This window comes from Bactrocera neohumeralis, chromosome 3 (genome assembly GCF_024586455.1).
Source record: "Bactrocera neohumeralis isolate Rockhampton chromosome 3, APGP_CSIRO_Bneo_wtdbg2-racon-allhic-juicebox.fasta_v2, whole genome shotgun sequence".
NCBI lineage: Eukaryota > Metazoa > Arthropoda > Insecta > Diptera > Tephritidae > Bactrocera > Bactrocera neohumeralis.
In genome coordinates, this window is record NC_065920.1 from 6,413,098 (window position 1) to 6,433,170 (window position 20,073).

The following is a 20,073-nucleotide window of genomic DNA, read 5'->3' on the forward strand; positions in this document are numbered from 1 at the left end:
ATAAATTTATAAAAATATATACATTTTTCATTAAGATATTTTAATTACACTTTTTATCAGCTCTCACTTTAAATTTTATTAAAAAAAATTAATTTTGAAAGTTTAAAACTGAAAATTTTTGATTGATTATTTGTTAATAATATTGTTTAAAATATTGTCTTTCATTTAGTTTAGAGATAAACCTTAATAAATTTAGTATTGAAATCTGAATTTTCTTAGTTTTAAGACAGCTTATTTTAATTAATAATATATTTAAATTATAATTTAATTTATATACATATATAAATTGTGTTAACGGTAGTAACGGAGAAAAACGAAGTCATATAATTTTTGTTTATTTTAATTACTAAAAAGTTAAATACAACATCGAAAAATTAAATTTCTTAAAATCAATACAACAACAATGGTTTTAAAATGTGAAAAAAAACATTTTAATAAAAAAATTAAATATATCAAAAAAATATTCCCATTTCATTAAATAATTAAAATGTGCATAAGTAAATATCAATTAAATGATTATAAAACCATCATTTGCATATACATTTGTATATAAAATAATTTTTATTTATGATCATGCATTACTTTAAATTTAACTATTTCAAAATTGATTGCAACCCTATTTCACCTTCCAACAGTTCTTTTCAGTTCCCGTTCCTTTTGTGACAGCGCGAAAAATTTGGCCGGTAACGAGTGCTTAGTGAAAATATTGAAATTTCGTGGTAAATTGAGTGTTAAATAATATAATTTGTTAATAAAAGCAATCTTGAAGCATATTTTAATCAGTTTATGTAAAAGTTTAAGTGCGAGCAATGTTTTCTTTTAAATAATTTGCAAGTAAAAATAATATGCCAGCAGAGGGTGGCGTCGGCAGCGCTAAAGTTCTGCTAGCATGCGCAATCTGTGTGCGTGTGTATGTGGTGTGAGAAATAAGCAAAAGCAATAGCAAATGGAAGTGAAGTTCGGTAATTTTCGGGTATGTTACAATAACGACAATAATGAAGTAGCAACAGAGTTCGCTAATAAGTGAGTTTTTTCATTAAGGCAAAGAGTAAAATAAGGTGAGAAATTAAGAAAATAAGAGTGGTGTATGATGGAATGTGCTATAGTGTGCATACATATGTATGTGCGTAGCTTATATGCAAGGTGTATAAGTGTTGCAATGTTTTGCAAATATATCGAACATCTGGCAGAGCCATTGAATCTATGCCGTGATGAGAATAAAGGGTGAGTTTTCTCAGTTTAATTAATAGTTTAATTTTATAATAAATTGTGCTTACTTTATAAATTTATTTAAAAAATAATATTAACCATATGCATACATTACATAATTAAATATTAAAAAACGGTATTGATTACATACATATAAACTACATACAAATTGTGAAAACAATTTGAATTGAATTTATGTTTTGAAGTTCAATAATAATATTCGGCTAATCAGTCACTCCTGACGTGTTTTATGAAACAGAAAATGATATTTGTTTCATAAAATCTGCTGTTTCATACTATATTTTTCTATATTTGAACAAAATTACATTTTTATGTAGCGAATTTTTAAATTTTTATCAAAGCCTGTCTTCTTAAATATTATCTATGTATTTAATTTTAAATTTATTCTTAAAAACCCTCACTTAAAGTTATTAATAAAAATCTTATAATGTATATATTTAACGTAGTTTTTGAATAATTTCAAAAAGTTTATAAATTATCGTGATTTTATATAAATATTATTTTCATAAGCATAGTCATGTTTTTACTCCTACATACTTTTGTAAAATAAAGAATTATTTTTGAATTTTTAAGTCATATAATCAATTGCATTTTACTATAAAAAACAGGCTCTAGATTTGTAAACTTTATTTTCAGAGAATATAGCTAAATTCAACTATGTATTAAAAACTGATTTTAAAATATTTGCTAGCTTTGTTTTATTTTAAAATATGTAAATATAGAAGTTATCTTTTAAATATGTTAAATAATATAATAACATTTAAATTATTCGGAAACGAAGCATGCATTTTTGTTTTTTTTTTTTTTCAAATTTACGTATTTAAAAAGTTGTAAAGTTGGTTCTTATACAATAACATAACTTATTTTAAATTTTATATTTTTGTATTTAACGTTATTAAAAATATTTAAAAAAAACTGATGCAACCCTTTTTTTCTCTTCCAACAGTTCTTTTCACTTCCCGTTCCTTTTGTGACAGCGCGAAAAGTTAAGCCGATTGCGCGTCGTGTGTGAAAATAGTGAAATTTCGTGGTAAATTGTGTGTTAAATAATATAATTTGTTAAAAAAAGCAATCATGAAGCATATTTTAATCAATTGATGTAAAAGTTTTAGTGCGAGCAATGTTTTCCTTTAAATAATTCGCAAATAAAACTAATATGCAAGCTGAGGGTGGCGTCGGCAGCGCTGAAGTTCTGCTACGGTGCGCCATGTGGTGTGAGAAATATGCAAAAGCAATAGCAAATGGACGTGAAGTTCGGTAATTTTCGTATATGTTACAAAAACAACAACAATGTAAAGTAGTAATAGAGTGCGCTAATAAGTATACGAGAAATTTTGAGTTTTTTTCAATAAGGCGAAGAGTAAAATAAGGTGCTAAAAAGTGTTAGTGGTCTAATGAGAAATCAAAAAAATGAGAGTGGTCCTATGGAAAGTGTTATAGTATATGTGATATGTGTAGCTATGTAATGCATATGCAAGGTGTATATGTAAGTGTTGCAATGTTTTGCATGCATAGTTTCAAATATGTCGAAAAATTGTCAAAATCGTGTAAGCCAATAAAGTGTTTGTGTGTATTAAGTGTGAGTGTTAAAAGTGTTTCAATGCAATTCAATGGTTTTTGTATAAAATGCTGATAAAACGCCTGCAGAAGTGCCACGCTGTATATAAGTGGTGAGTGTTTTTACAAATTATTTTCATATAGTAAAGTTAAATATATTCATAAATTTTTATAATTTATTTACTAATATTATTAGATATTAATCTGATTAATAGCAATAAGTATGCATAATTACGTTCAAAATGGTTAAATTTATTATTACATTTTTTTCCAAGTTAAATTTGTTATTACATTTTTTTACCAAGAATTATTTTTAACTGTGGTTTCTTAAAAAACATATTTGGGGACTCATTTAATTTACCTAAACAGTTACTAAATTTAATTTCAGTTGCACTAAAACTATAATATTTTTCTCACATCCCTTTTATCTGACATAAAGCGGTATAAAAAGATCTTTATCGTGGTTTTGATCGGTCTCATTGCATGATAGCTACATGCTATACTGGTCCGTTCTGAACAATTTATTCGAGAATTGTAGCGTTGATTTGGAAAGATTATTGCCAAAATTCGTAAACAGATCTTCTCAAATGAAAAAGTTTTCCATACAAGATCGTAATTTGATCGATGCAGATATTTTAACTTGTGCTCTATCAGCGCTTCCAACAAATATATATAAACAGGAGAAAAGGACGGAAAATATATCTTAAAAACTGAAGTATTAGTTCTAGTATATACAAACAGACAGACGGATATGGCTAAAACTACTCTTATCATCTCAGGCTAATATATCCTGTTCAGTAGTATATAAATAGTATATACACCATACACCATACAGTTTCTAAACAAATCAGAGCCTCTGATAAATTTGTTTACGCAATTTGTTTTGTTAAACATAGACCGTTAAACCCCACAATGTCAAAGAATCTTAAATGCCATTAATTTGCATATCACACTTTATTAAATCAATCAAACTCACCTTATCGCATTTACCCGGTTTCCACATCTGCGCCACAAGGACATAATAAAATCTGTCAATTTGGCATAAATAAGCGACAAATGAGATAAACGGTGCTAAAGTGCGCATAACAGCAATTACTTAGTGATGCTATCAGCAGTCACATTCCTAAATACAACAACAAATAGACCTACCACAGCAATAGCAAAGCCGTAAGTGACAAGGGGGTGGGTGGGTGTCTGACTCTCGGATATACTGATGTTGGGGGTTGAAACGTGGCATTGTCACCGTCAACAGTGTAAATGTTAGTGTATTTTTTCCTAATGAATTGTTCGAATGTTGCCACAACAACAGTAGCAGCAGCAAAACATCCTGCAACGGCTGTGGCATTACCAATAGCCTCAATTGTAATAATATAAAAAGCAACAACATTTAGTAAGCGTTAAAGTGCCGAAGGCTTTTTCGAAATGGCACGAACCCGCTGGAGTGTTGAACAGCTTTGTGACCAAACACACAAATAAGGCAAACGCTTTGAGGCACGCACGAACGCCTCATGGTAGTGGAAAGTATGTACACATATACATACGTACATACCTAGTACCCGTACTAATGGCTGGTAAGGGTATGGTTGGCACGTGCACGCGACACTTGTATTGAAGATGAGGTCGTTGTTGTTGTTTTTATGGCGGTTGTGGAGGATGCTTAGATGAACGTGATGTTACTGGTATGGTGGGCTGTTGGGTTTCAGGTTGCCAATACTTTGTTAGGGGTCCAAACTTAATGCAGTGCACAAAAAATGCTTACTTGAGCGTAATTGCGTTAAATGCGTTTATTACAGTTACACATATGTTTTCACATGGTTGTCATGCATACAACCTACATATGCTTTGTGGTGGCTCTTGCTGTTGCGTTTGTTTGTTATTTAATGATGTTGTTGACAACATGACTGGCGATTCGAACACGATAGCGATAATCCATATGATACGGACGTATGATAAGTAGTGGTGTGCAGTAAGTTGGTGTAAAAGTTGACATAACAAGCACGTGCCCATGTTTTGAATGATTATGTTACTAGTTAAGCGCGTTCGTTAATTCGGGAATCAATTTATGAGTCGCGATCTTACAATTTTTTGGTATTTTATCTCAAAATCTACTGGTACTATATCTCTTAAACTTGCAGTAAAGCAGGACTCTCTATTTATGTGGAGCTTCTCAGGAATTACGTAAAGTTAATACATATTTGTTTGAAGAAGGGGGTGTAACACAATAGTATTTCTTTATATTTGGATTAAAAATAATTTTTCCTAGAATATTTCATAAAAAAATGTAAAAGTTTATAACTCCCAAAAAGGAATGGTATCCTATAAAATATGTATATAAAAGATCCGTGTGACGAGCTGCATCTTTAGCCTTTTGAGTCTGTACGTCCGTCTGACTGTATATGTATATGGTAAATAGTCTCTCAGTTTTTAGTTATCGTTCTGAAACTCGCATAGGCCCTTTTCTTTACACGAAGCCTTTTATTTGTCGGAACTGTTGATATCGGCCCATTATAGCATATGCATAGCTGTCGTACAAACTGAACGATTAAAATCAAGTCGTTGTAAAACTTGTACTTGGAAAACTTTTTTATTTTACAAGATATCTTCACAAAATTTGACGCAGATTATTGACCAAAATAGTGGTTCAATCTTCAAACAAATTGCTCTGATCCACCTACTAAAGCATATACATAGCTGCCTTACAAATCATCATCTTTCTAAGAAGGAAGAAAAATGTATAATTTGACCTTCAGCTTCCTGGCTTCTCTGCAATACTCACCTTACTTTAACCCCTCCTTTTTCCGTTCCGCTCTCACTTGCTTATACCTCTTCTCCAGCGTTGTATTTTTGCTTGAAGCACTTGTAAAACCACTCTGAAGCATTGTGGCGCATTTTTGTCGTACGACCACCATACTTTGTGGCAACCATTGATGCCTCATCGAACACGCGTCTTCCTGTTACCCAAAGCAGAACAACCTCCACAGAAGAACAGGGGCCGCAGCAACACAAAGATGTTACATAATTGTTTTATCCTATTGAATACAATCGATATGCCGCACAACACTCTCGAAACGAATATACTATATCTGGATATATGTATATAATGAAGGCTTGTGTTGCTGCTACACTTTGCAATGTTGCAACATATTATTATCAAGTTTTGTACATATTGCTGTTGCTTTTATGCAATAATGCTTGTTGTTGTGTGTTGTTTTTGTTATTTTTTCCTGCTGTTGTCACTTTTCAAATTGTAGCACGAACTGTGCAACTTCAAAACAGCAGCCAACTTAACTCACAGCACACACAGCCTTGCTCAGCTGCATGGGTATGAGCTTTATGTGTGTGTGTGTGTTTTGTATTTCCTGTGTGGAAAAGTGCGAGGCCGCCACAGAAACGTGACAAAAAACAAAAGAAGGCACTTGGCGCCCGCGTTCACTGCGTCAGCCAAAAAAAGGAAACACTTTGTTGCAGTTATTGTTGCTTTTGTCATATACCAAGGGGCCGTATTGTCAGACAATTTCCTTTTCCGCTTCGGGTATGTGTGTGGCTTTGCTTCCACTTTTTTAGCTGAGTCGAAAGTTTATTTTTTTATGGATTTTTTGTTTGCTGCGAGCTCCGTGTGGTGTTTTTTCTCTTTTTGATTATTATTGTTGTTATTTTTTGTCAGTAATTTTCACAGCCTTTTGTTGTGCAACTTTCTAATGAGATATGAAGAGGGCGAGTATGCGCAATTGGGGGCGGAAATATCCACTTTTGTCAGCGGTTGTGTTATAAAAATCGAAAACAACAAACACAGATAGAAAATAAAAGAAGAAAGCTCGACAAAATAGAAACTATTGCAAGTAAAGTGATTGTATTGACAAAAACAACAAGAGTATTTAAGGATACTAATGAATCAAAATTTTTGAGTAAACTAGTACTGAACAGCTGGAGGGAGTATAATGTGGCAGGTCTTTCTATTACTAGGGGACAAAATGGTAGATTAGATCTCTTAAAATTTCGAATAATAAAATTCAGTGTTAACTCTTTAAGAAACTTTATTCTTTTAGAGTATTTTACATAAGTCTTTCCCATGGTGGAAATAAAACTCAGAATTATCTTTACCACCGGAAGAAAACTTCTGTAAAAAGTTGTTTAAACGTGTAAGTCTGAGTAAAATTTGTGACATCTTAAGGAAACTTGATACAAGTGTTCCTTGACAAAAAAGTGAGAGCGATCGAAAATTTTTTGGCCAAATTTTATCCAGCGATGAGACCCATTTCTGTCTCAATGGTAGAATCAGCGGTCCATATTTCTTCAAAAATTATGCCTGTGAAAACGTAACGACCGTTATCGTGCCATAATAACCGACTATTTGATCTCGGCGGCATTTGGCTTCAACAAGACGGTGCCACTTCCCACACATCGCATCAATCAATGGATTTATTTAGGGAACACTTCGGTGAGCAGATAATTTCACGTTTTGGGGCGGTCGATTTGCCACTAAGATCGTGTGACATCACACCGTTAGACTTTTTCCTGTGGGTATGTGTAAAGTCTAAAGTCTGTGCGAACAATCCCGCTTCGATTCAGGCCTTGGAGCAAAACCATCTGAGGTAGCCGCGGCCAACGTTTGAAAGAGATAATCTTCAAAAAATAAATGCCAAAGAATGTTCTTTCAAATGATAATAAATATTCCATACATAACATAAAATTATTGGAAAAGTGTAATGGAAGCCTAAAAGTATACTTCTGGAGAATATTATTTTCTGTGAAATCTCTAAATTTGTTTAACTTAGGGAACTTCACAACTTAAATTCAATAGTCTAATCTGTATAATATAATATACATACATTTTTTTTAAACATATATGTACAGATGTCTATTTATGTATGTACACTTTTGATGTATATATAACTATTTTCATTACAAAAATAAACATAAAATTTAATATAATCTCTAAATCGTTCCAAGCTATACAAAAAACGATTTCCAACTCTTCGAATTTCGACATTTTTTTTGACAAATATTTGATTTTTCCAATTTGTAAATCCGCTGTAACGAATGCATATAATTAATTTAGAGCTGCGTGCATAAAGTTGATAAATATGATAAAAGGATATGCCCGGCTGTGCGTGAGTTGCATTTGTGCAGCATCCGACTGTAGTGGCAGGTAGCAGGTATCTTGCTCAAACACACAACTGCCGCTTTAAACGCATATTTATTTATTTACTTATTTATTTGTATGCATATTTTTGTGCAAGTAAAATTTCAAATTAAAAGAAAATATTTGCTTTCGGCCAACGACAATGCAAAAGGATCAAATTGGTTAACGAAATATTTGCGTAGACGAGCTAGAGATGGCTAGCAAAATAGTGGAAATCAATTTGTGGCACAACAGCTGCGGTTGCCTGCCACAAACATAAACACACGCATACCATAAATTGGCTATTCACGTGAGTTTCGCTTCCTCGATGCTTTTGTTCTCAAATTTTACCAGCAAATTGTGTTTATTTTCTTTAATAAATTCAAGAAAAATAAATATGATTTAAAAATTTGGAAAAGAAATGCTCAAAAACAAACAGTAAAAGCGTAAAGTTTGCAAATATTTGGCGTTTATTGTTGAAATAAATAAAATAATATAAATTTTAATGAGTTGCTGTTTGGTGAACGGTGGAAATGTTTTGTTGTTATTTGTTATTTGGCTTGGCAGCGGCATGAGTGAGCATTTCTCATTTACTTGGAAGAGGCGTAGGCGTGGCATATTTGCTTAGCATTAACAGTATGTTGTATTTCGATTTGGCGAGTTGGGTATACAAACAGCAAATACAGGGAAATCGGTGAGGAAATATAATTTTTTTAATTTATTTACTTATATCTTTTCCAACGTATTTATGTTTGCTTTAAAGATCTACGCCTCAACCCCGTTTTGGTTAACGTATTTGCGCTAGAATTTTGCTTCAAGTGTTCCAGCTAAATGCCACAAATATCGAGATAGATGGACTGGGAGGATATGTACCGCGCCCATAGGCATGAAAATCTAACGCAAATATTTAAAATTTTTGAAGTTCCATTGTTTTCGAGGCTTTGCAGTTAATATTTTTATTATTTTTTCCTGAGAATCGCTATGAACCGTTCTCTTTTAGCTTCATAAATTGCTTCATTATTTTATTCTGCCATAATTTGTTGATTCAAATTTACATTAACATGACAGAGAATATAATTTTAATATTTAAATAGACTGCAGTTTTTAAATTGCATAAAGAAATCACTTCCATGAAAATTTTAAAGATATGGCTGTGTTCTAAAGGAAGCAGAATTCCAAGAAAGTCTGAAAATCTTCAGATAAATTTATTGTGAAAGCTTTTTTACTCGTCAAAGTTTTAGGTTAAATTTCACGGAACAAGTTGGTTAGAAGATCTCAGTATTGTTATCATGAAATCAATTGAATGAATATTGAACCTACAAAAAATATTAGTAGAAAGTCATAAGGATAGGAAAGTGTAAAATAGAGACTTTGATCCAAAGTAAGAGATCTGTACTAGCGAACATATGTATTTTGAGTGAAGCGGTGAACGCAGTGGATGCCGAAAAGAGGTTGTTACTGATGAAAACATCAAAAAAAGTCCACAAAATAGTTTTGGATGACCGAAAATTGAAGTTGTACGGAAAGCACGCACTCTAAAGCTTCCAACTGAATGTGTACATCATATCATTCAGGAATATTTTGTATGAAGAAGCTCTGTGCAAAGTGGGGGCCGCGTAAGCTCACTTTTGACCAAAAACATAGATGAGTTGATGATTCGGAGTAGTGTTTGGAGAGACTCAAGCGTAATAAACCCGAGTTTTTGCGTCGATATCAATACCAAAGTCTAATCGACAGTCATTCGAGTGGACTGCACACCATGAACGCGCTCCAAAGTATGCAAAAACGAAAAAACCGGCTGACAAGGTTATGGCGTCGGTATTTTGGGATGCCCATGGAATAAATATTATTGACTAACGTTGAAATGGATGCCAAAAATCCATTAATTGGGCTTCGAACTGCTATTGCTGGACTTTTCAATTGACCTGTTAAACTGTAAAGTATTTGGTCTGATAGTTTGCTGAGCATCAGAAAGCATCAGATCAGAAGAAGTTATGGTACAAAAGTTAAGAGAGAACTATTGGGCTTGTGAACACTGGCTGATGAACTTCAATGAGCTCCAAAATAAACGATGATATCAGTATTAACATAAAACGGTACAATTCAATAAGAAAATTGGGTCGTGGCTCATATTTAAAGTCAAAGCTGTAAAAACCGATGTCCAGTAATTGCAAAAGTACGAGCTTGAGACTTCTCTATGTTGGTTCCTCCAACAAAGTGGAGTAGACTAGCACATAACTAGATTCCACCGAAGCAATGACTCTAAATCGATAAGATTTCGCTTGGGATCTTACCTTACTTCCTGGTGCAGAAATTCATACTCATATATACCCACATATTTATTTATTTCCTGCATAACCCACTAATTACAAATTAGCCCACAGTCAACAAATCATTTTCAAAAGTCGCTCTCATTCGTTCCAACTATTATTTTTCAATAGTTCTGTTGACAGATACATCTAGCTCATAAACTTCATGTTTTTGTTTTTCGCCCCAAACGTTTTTCCTGCTCCATATGGTCACAAGCATCGTTATGCAGCCGCTAATCGCTCCACTAATCCTCGTGAGCTGTGTTGCATCACTAATAAAATAATTTCCGAAAATTTCTGGGTGAATGCAACGTCAAGGTTGGATTAACGCCACTATCGAGTGTGAACATAAATACACACAAACAATCCGGCTAAGCATCCACCCGCACTTCCTCTACTCCACAAAACACCAATAACAACATAGCCATAACCACAACAACCGTCACAGCCACCACAGTTGTACAAGTAACAGCTCGTAAATTGCATTTTAGAGGCTCGCTAAGTGGTTCATTGAGTTGTGCGCACATTTGGGCAATTCGGGAGCACTACGCGCACCCATAAGCGTTGCATGGACTGATACAAATCGCTGATAAATAAATTTCTCTTGATTCTTAATGAGCCCTCTGTCACTTTTCCTTGGCATTAATAACTTGCTGCGCCGCCACATCTATCCCTCCCAACACTTCGCCGAGTTTCTTGTCCAATTTTGCCGTTTGCCCTTCTGTTTTGTCGGGTATTAGTCGCATTTATGCTGATTTGGTAGCGGCACAGTCACTCAAACAATTCGATAATGTTTAATAAACAATTATTATGGCTTCATAAAACTTGAAAGTGGCTGTCATAAGGAAACCATAGTAGTAATTCAAGTGGCTGACGGGATTAGAAACATTCAAATTACGGGGAAGAATCATTTACATGAGTAATACTTGTGTTTATGGGTATATTTATTTGTATATGGTATGTATGTGCGTGGATACATACAGACATTAATGTGTAAATATACAAGAAATTCTTAATATGCAGACTGAAGCCGAGTGCCTTGGTGTGAAGCGCAATAGGTTTTTCTTCGGTTTGTTATATTTAGCTTATAATTATTATTATTTATAATATTATGATTTATTTTATATTATTACTACTTACTAAGGATTCCCGTCCGCACAGGTAATTTTTTTTTATACTTGATCTAAACTTATACTTCTTAGTCTTTCCAACTGAGAGAACCTCTCTAATTTCCTCTGTATCTATCAGCTTGTTCATATTTCACCTATTGGCATGATAAAAGTGATTCCAATCCCTTGAACTGCAAAGCTCCTAGATATTTAAACCGATTTGTAGATAGAGGAGGTGCTCCGGCGTCTTCTTTGCCTACAACTCTGCACTTTCTGCATGTGCCATTGTTAATAATGTCCATACGGCTCTCTTGTGATGCCACTTAGTTGTGACCTGTGACTAGGCTCACAATCGTGTTACAATCTTTTCTGAACGTGTGAGTAGAAAGCTATGTGTTTTCCTTCGGGTTCCTTGCACATGATCTTGGCGGTTCCTTAGGCATTCCATCTTACCCTGATCCGTCTGTTGGCAATCTCATCAGCCCGTTTCTCGTAACGCCCTTGTGGCCTGGAAGCCAGTATACATACGGTATGCTAGTCGCTTTCCGATAGCCACTAATCTGTATCTACTTATATCTATATTCTATGATGAAAACGCCTAACTGCTATTCAGTCTCTCCAGATGAAATTTCCGTCTCCTCGTCGCAATATTTAATTCCTGTGCTAACTGCCGGTTCTGCGACCTGGAACAGGAAACACCAGCACACCTAATCCTAGATTGCACAGCAATCTATAGAAAAAGGCTTAAGGCCCTGGATTCCATTTATATCAGCAGGAATCACATCACCTCAGTAGCGCCCGCAAACTCCTAGAGCTATTCAGGCTGCTGGGACTCTGGGAAGACATACATCGTAGAGGGCACAATATTGCATTATCTAACATTTATCTATCTTCTATGATGAAATTATTATTTATTTGCCGCTTGGCTAAGGACGTATGTATATATTAATATTCTTTTCGTCATTTCCTGTGTTGTTAGCTATCACAACAGCTTTCTTGACAAAGACTTTTACATAAAAGATACTGCAGTATTCCGGCAGATTGAAGGGTGAGATCTAGCTTCGCGCAATAAATCATAGCGCCAACTCTATCAGCCATTTTTGATCCACCCGTGTATATGTTAAGGGTTCTGCTGGTGATTTGATCTATGTATCTCTGAGCAAAAGATCCCACACCATCATCCATAGGTCCATCCGTGTATCTGTTAATCTTGCCGCTGATTCCGCTGCCGAACTTTCCACTGCAATGTTAATTGGTGGCAGGTTGAGTAACCTTTTTGGAGTGATTCTTAGTGCTTCTGTTATGCAGAGAGCTAGCGAGTCGCTGATTTTGCTCCAACGGTTTCCTCTATAAGATTTTACTGGCAGCGGTCCATCACACCAAACCACCGTAATAATCAGTGGCGTAGCTACAACTTCGGGTGCCCGGGGCCAAGGATGTTCTGCCGCCCCCCTTATCTACATACCTTGTACCTACAAGTTTCATAAGGTGGTTTCGAACAAAAGTAAATTTTTACAAAATACCTTCGCAAATTCTGAAGTTCTAAAATTCTCACAATACGGTTTTTGTGCAAATTGATAGTCAATTTACAAGACATCTTATTAAAAGCCATAGAAAAAACCCATTTTCGCCCTATATCTAGTACACTTTTGACACAATTCGCAGGAATTTTTGCCCGAATTGGAGTTTTTAAATACCATTTTGCCGCCCCCAAGACGTTGCGCCCGGGGCGACGGCCCCCTTCGCCCCCCCTAGCTACGCCACTGGTAATAATACACTCGCTGTAACTAATTGGCCACTGCGATGCCATACCCTGACTCCCGATTTTTTTTTAAGAGAGAATTGGAACCAAAGTTTAGAGCCTGTCTAAGAAGGACGACTTCTGAATTAATCTTCTTTAAATTTACTGAATAAAACTTTCCACCCACCCAAATCTAGGCACATATGTAGTTATAGCTCTCATCTGTGGTGGCCAATAAAATGATCCAACAATTCTCTATAAATACAGCTCCATCAGAAAAGCTCCGTTTGTACATTTGTGTTTACGACTTCTTTTATAATCATGTGTTTACGTGCGTATTGCCACAAGTGCTCTCTCATTAGTTTGTTATGATCAAAGTTGCCCCTCAACGGCGGCACGGCAAGATCAAAACGCCTACTTAAACGGAATCCAATAGAAATATTCATGCCGACATCAGAAATTTGTGCGAAATGATATTTGTTTGACAAGCCAATCCGGCAGTGTGAAGTGCTTGAGGCAAAACGGCACATAAAAGAAAATGGGCTGTGGTAAATTAGTGCAGACGTGATCACTTGCAGAGTGGGAATCTTTCAAAAATGACTATGATAATGAAATGGTTTTTTTTTAATTAGTGTGGATAACGGTTTCTAATACTTTTTGGTGCTCATTCTAATTTTATTTTAGGTTTTTGAAATTATAATATTTTTTTATTTAAACTACTTGTTTCATTTATTGAGTCCCCACTGTATCATTTCTTGTTCGATACTCATGTGTCTAAATTTCTTCATAATTAATTGTTTATTGTTTACGTGTTTATGATTGGTAGGGCAAGTGCGTAAATATAGTTCGAATAGAGGTGCGTCATTATTCTACAAACTTACTTACGTCATTCTGGAAAATATTTTCTATTTTTTAATACATACATATTTATTAACATGCCTTAAGGAGGCAAGAAGAAACATACAAATTTTCTGAAGGCTATTCGTTGTAACTCTGGAGTCGAGTTGTTGTTGTAGCGGAAGATTCCCGACGAGTTTACAGTCCTTGACCGGACAAAAATCCGGGTCCACTCCGGTTACGTAGATCCGACTGTCGTGGGAACGACCTGGAGTAGAGTATTGAGCTACTTTCAAAGCAAAATATATTTCCCGACCTGAAACAAAATTCTCGAAATCCTCGATTCTCTAGCTCATAGAACCCTGGGAGTCCGAAATCATTCTAGGCCTCTAGTAAGACCCTCGATTGGTCCTTAGGCCTGCTGGAATACCGTGATATAAACATTAATAGGTACCTTTTTCAAGGAGGCTGCAATGTGATGCAAAACTTTTGCATCTCTATTAACAGAGGTTATTGAAAAATCCATTACCATTTTATGAAATATGAAATAATATTAATAGGTCCTCAGGTAGTCGGGTTTACGTACCGGGTATCGATTCGAGGTTTTAGTTGGCAAAGGACTGTTATCTCTACAGCATTCCTCAAGATAAATCGGGGGAATAAATTCTGCCGCTACAACCACTGGGTTCATGCACTCGAATAAAACATTTTACCCAAAACTTTTAAATATTTGAAAATAAATCCAATAAAAATGCAAATGGATAAAAAATTATAATTATAAAAAGTATCAGCTAACTTTTTATTACTTATATTGAAGCAAAAATATATATATGTATATTAAAAAGAATATAAAATAACAAATAAAAGATTTCCCCCTTTTACATTAATTTTAAATAAAACAAACGCAATTGTACATTTATTTGCCTCATTCAAATCCACCATAACCTAAAAAATTTCATACTCTAAACACACTCTTAACTTCGCTGTACACCTCAATTGCCTGCTGGGGATAAGCACTTCTGCCACTCACAGCTGTTCGGCTTCGCTGTGGTGAAATGTCAATCGCTTTTTGACATTTTGTTATTCCCTTCACTTTCGCATTCAATTGGTAATCGGCTGTTTATTTTTTCTGCTCAACGCACGGTTTTTAAGTAATTACAATAATTACATTCTTTGAATTTTTCGTGTGCGCAAAAGTACTAAAATAAAAAAATCAAAAAACGTTCTCCAAAAAACCAATAAAGTCGCGTAAATTTCAATGCAAACAACGTGACAGCGCATTAACAGCCGGAGTGAAACGCGGTCGAAGAAGGAAGAAAACGGCAAGGTAATGGACGAGCCGCCGTTACAGCAGTCGCTATCGCGCAAGGAATCGGAATACATTGATCATGTAAGTTGAGTGCAACAGCGTTTGACCACTGCTAATCGCAACGTTTACAGGATCTTCCCTTGCAATCGCTCTTAGCGCCCTCATACATACGTGACACCAGCAACTATTTAATTGATTTTATGGAATCAACGCCATTAGTTACCTCAGCTAACACAGTGCCAACAACAGACGGCAGCGGCGGTGGTGGTGGTGCTTTTAATGTAAAAGTTTCCGATACAGTCACACTCACACCCGATCTGCATTTTCCAAATACAATTTTCCATTATCGCCCCACACCAGCCGATGTGGCCGTAAGCAATGTAACCAATGTTGCCGAAGCCACCTTAAGCGCTTTAAATACGCCAACACAAACAGCAGCAACATTACCGATGGTATTGACTAGTAGATCTGACAACAATGCCACCTCCTACAGCCACAACAAGCACACACAGTATATAACACTGAACGGTGATTTCCTTAACAGCAGTGCATCAGTCAATCAGGCCGGCGATGATGCTGCTGTGCAACAATTCCTGTTAGCCGATGGTAATGTGAGTTTAGACGATGCTGCGGACCTTATGAACGTTAGCGTTGATGATCTGTATGAGCGTCATGTGTCCAATGCGCGTAAAGTGCTGCCACACAAAAAGCGCATCTCACGCAAATTGCGCGTATCGCTGAGTGGCGCAGATAATGAAATGGCACAGGCACCCTTGGGTGAAGTGCAAAAATTGCAGGAACAGGGGCGCCTGAATGTGTCGATATTTAATTGTGAGATTTGTGGGCATACTTCGAATTCGCAGCTGCAGTTTTTCGCGCATCTAAAGCAGCACTATGAACCTACAACGCCGGATACGATATTGGCAGCGATGAAGACTTCGCTGGAGGCTTTGGAGCCGCAAAAAATATTGACGGCGGATAAAAAAGTGAGAAATTTTTACATATTGCTGAGAAACATGTGTTTATGTGTGGCAGTGTTGTTGGTGCATTTTGTTTAACTATATTCAGTAGCGGTTAGCATAAGTGCGCCCAAAAGTATGCAATTAAATTGTTTGCAAAATCACTGCAGCGCTGCCATATACAATATATTAAGCGGTGGATTTTCAAATCGCGCGCCTTTTTTCTTTTCTTTAATTCCAAACAGTCTCCTGACGCTAATGTCGATCAAGTCTTCAATGATGTGCACTTAAATTTCCCTGACTTTTCTGGCGTTGACGAGTCACCAATGCGTCATGTTTTGAATACAGTAGATGGTGGCAACAGTGCAATTAATGCACCGGACATGAGTAAAATTATGACTTTTGTGCCCCGAACTGTCTCGCCACCGTCAAAACGCACCGTTGAGGTGGAATTCAGCGACAGCGAGGATATGCTGGAGGGCATACGTAATGTGGTGGACAAGGTCTCCATCGAAGACACTTGCGATGCGCTGGACTTGATGACCTCCAACGGCATACGCGGCACATGGTAAAGTATTCTTTCGCTTGTGTATGCACGAAATCTCAACTTGACTTGCTTATGTAGGTTCACTAACGACAACTTCAATGGCATTACCTTCAAGAACAAATCATATAGCGATGTCTCGTTCACGGAACCACTACCCCCCATGCCCATGATGAGTAGCGCTGCTTTAACGCGAGCCAATACAACGCCGAAGGAGTCAAACACGCTACCGCCGGCAGAAAAACTGCTCTCATACCAAAAGTCTGATGGTAACATAGAAAAAATGGAGCTGCAAATACCGCCTGACCATGATGGTGTTGATGATGATGATGATGATGACATTGTGAACGACATTGTAAACGAAATTGCTGAAGAAAGTGGCAACATTGTGGTTACAAACGAAGCCAATGGTACCACATACTATACTGATGAATTAGCGACCATAAGCTTGTCCAGTGTTGATGCGGAAGAGCAACAATTACAGTGTCAGTCACCGCAAGAGCCAAACACATCCACGGACTTACTTCAACCATTACATGTGTCTCAATTGGATTTAGCCGAAAATGCCGACGTACCAGTGCGTCTGAAAAGTGCACAACTAACAACTGCTATAGACAGCAATGAGGTGGTGGTGGAGGAGGAGGTGATCTGTAAAGAAGAACTCGAGACCTATGGTTATGAGGAAAGCGAAGTGCGTTTCATCGAATACAATCCAATTGAGGAAATACTACCCGATAATGGCTGCGACGATGAGGAAATTCCCGTTGTTTCGGAAAACAAGAAACGCAAATACAATTGCACGAAATGTGATCGTGAATTCAATTCGCGTAATGCGCTTAGATATCACGTACGCACACATAGTGGCCTGCGTCCACATCAGTGTACCCATTGTGACAAATCGTTTTTGGCCTTAAATGCGCTGAAGGCACACATACGCACGCACACCGGCGATAAACCGTACAAATGCGACTATTGTCAACGTGATTTCCGTCAATGGGGCGATCTGAACTATCATGTCGTCTCGAAACACACCGACGATAAGAACCACCAGTGCGAATATTGCGGCAAAGCGTTCTCGCGTAAATACTCGCTGGTGCTGCATCGTCGCATACACACCAGAGAGCGCAATTTCAAGTGTGAATTCTGCAGTAAGGCATTCCGCGCGAGCTCATATCTACAGGATCATCGCAAAATACATACCGGTAACGCGCCGCAGTCGTACCTTACTGTCGATAAATGTTTTTTAATGCAATTTTCTTGTGCATTTCAGGTGAAAAGCCCAACGTGTGTGCGATTTGCTCGAAACGTTTTCGCATGATAGGCGATTTGCGTCGCCACGAGCGCATACACCAGCGTGCCGACGCTAAAAAGACAACAAAAAGTGCGAAAGGTCCGAAAAGTGCGAAAAATGCGAAAAGTGCAAAAAATGCAAAAAATGCGAAAAAAATAGTTAGAAATATAGACTGAAAAAATATTATTACATAATACAATATGTACGGAAAGGGGGCTTAGGTGTCAAAAAATCAATTTTCACTTTTTAGTTGATTCGTGAGTTGTTTATTTTTAACAGCTGTTTCCCAGAAAACTAGTTTTCGCACGTTAGCTCCCTTTTCGTAGACCAGGTCACATATAATGACAGAGCAAACACACATACACATACTCAGTGTCAAGAAATTGTATTTATGTACATATGTAAGTTTAGCACAACTGGCACTACACCGCCGCCTATATAATGCCTTGACGTTCCACGATCAATCCAATGCGTCCACCGACGCGGCTAATTGTTGCGCTTGCATCACTTCGTTCGTAAGTTACACATACATATGCATCTCTGTAGTTAAGTTGCTGTTTAATTTTCATTACTTACATACATACATATACAAATATATGTATATTTGTATACCGTATTATTTGGCGTGGTTTTGTTCGCCCAAAATCGCTGCCGCCGCTGCGTCCATGCTGCAACTCAGTTCAATTCAAGGCGTAAATGTACAAAATACTGCTACTTTATATACCAATCCATACATACATATGTACATACATGCATCTGTATCTTGTAAGTTGTATGTACGCACAACGGTAAATAAATTTGTACACTAATGTGCCCACATTCGGTCTTGTAGTTTTGCATTTAAGTTTGAAAAATATATATGTATGTATGTATGTTTTATGTAGTCATTATATCTTCAAGCGAAATCGTTTGTAATTTTAAATCTTCGCGACTCAAGGAGTAATAAATGACGTATGGATAACATTATCGCATATTTTTTATTAAAATTGTGAAAATTCTCGAATTTCTATTGGTTTTCGCTCAAGTGTTTTTGTTGTTGTTTTGTTGAGTCAGAAATCTTTTTCCAAATGGTTGTGAGGAGTGATGTTGAGTTTCTAGCCCTTGCCGGTATAAAACCATGTTAAATACTGTGTGGAACTCAAGTGTTGTAAGATGGGCCATTGTTGTTGTTGTTGCTGTTGTTGTAGCGGAACAAATCTGCCGAGTTGACAGTCCTTGGCCGGTTAAAAATCCGCGTACTTTCCAGTTACATAGAACCGACTGTCGTGGGAACGGTCTTAAAGGTCTTTAAAATAATTATTACTTTAAATAAATACAGAAAACGGAATCCCACAGGGTGGTGTCCTCTCCCCATTACTGTTCAACTTATACATTTCGAAACTCTTTCCACCAACAAAGGGAATTTCCATGTTGTTGTCGGTAGAATTCCGGATAAAAAGTCCGTTCCGGTTGCGTAGACTCCACTGTCATGGGATCGGAAGGAAAATTTTTATCACCTCCTATGCTGAGGATTGCACGATATTGACGTCGGCAATCGATGTCATATGCTCAAAAGTTAACGGTTCTCCCTCGTGCTCGACAGCGACCATATTTAACGTGTCAGAACACTGCACTTTTGGCTATCACAGGATGCCTCTTGATGTATGCCGTCGAACACTTACACAGCGAGGCCCGGATGCTTCCGGTTAAGAAACACAAAGATCTCGCCTCAAAGCTGTTTTTGTTGTGATGTTTTTGCAGAAACCATGCTTGCAGTTGTCTACTTGAAGCGGAGCCGCTTCCTAGGTACATCATCCTTGACTACGTGGGCGACATTGAAAAGTGCGCCGACAAGGGCCACCTTTACACCTTCACTAGCTCCCTCTAAATGAATGGCATTCTTTGAGTCAAATGGTCGAACCACTACCCATCGCAGACGAAGAGTTCGACTTGTCATGGCAATCTAGAGTTACTCTTGCTCAACTTCGTCCTGAATACTGTTCAAGAATCGACCCCGACATACCATATACATATATATCCAACATGCAATGAGTCCCCGCATGACACTAACCACCTCTTTGCATGC

At 36.7% G+C, this 20,073-nt stretch overlaps 1 protein-coding gene and 1 long non-coding RNA gene across 2 annotated transcripts in view; both read left to right on the top strand.

The window, feature by feature from the left end:
• The first annotated feature begins 705 nt into the window (after positions 1-705).
• Positions 706-20,073, top strand: part of LOC126753349 (uncharacterized) — a 51,220-nt gene continuing 31,852 nt past the window's right edge. Inside the window, exons 1-2 of the long non-coding RNA XR_007666120.1 lie at positions 706-1,224; positions 2,177-2,900. This is a non-coding gene — a long non-coding RNA (uncharacterized LOC126753349). The remainder of the gene's footprint in view (positions 1,225-2,176; positions 2,901-20,073) is intronic.
• LOC126753347 (uncharacterized) lies at positions 14,995-18,974 on the top strand. The gene is made up of 5 exons (XM_050464714.1): positions 14,995-15,295; positions 15,346-16,200; positions 16,419-16,741; positions 16,799-17,919; positions 17,988-18,974. The coding sequence occupies exons 1-5, from the start codon at positions 15,236-15,238 to the stop codon at positions 18,182-18,184; spliced, it is 2,556 nt and encodes an 851-aa protein (XP_050320671.1). The 5' UTR covers positions 14,995-15,235; the 3' UTR covers positions 18,185-18,974.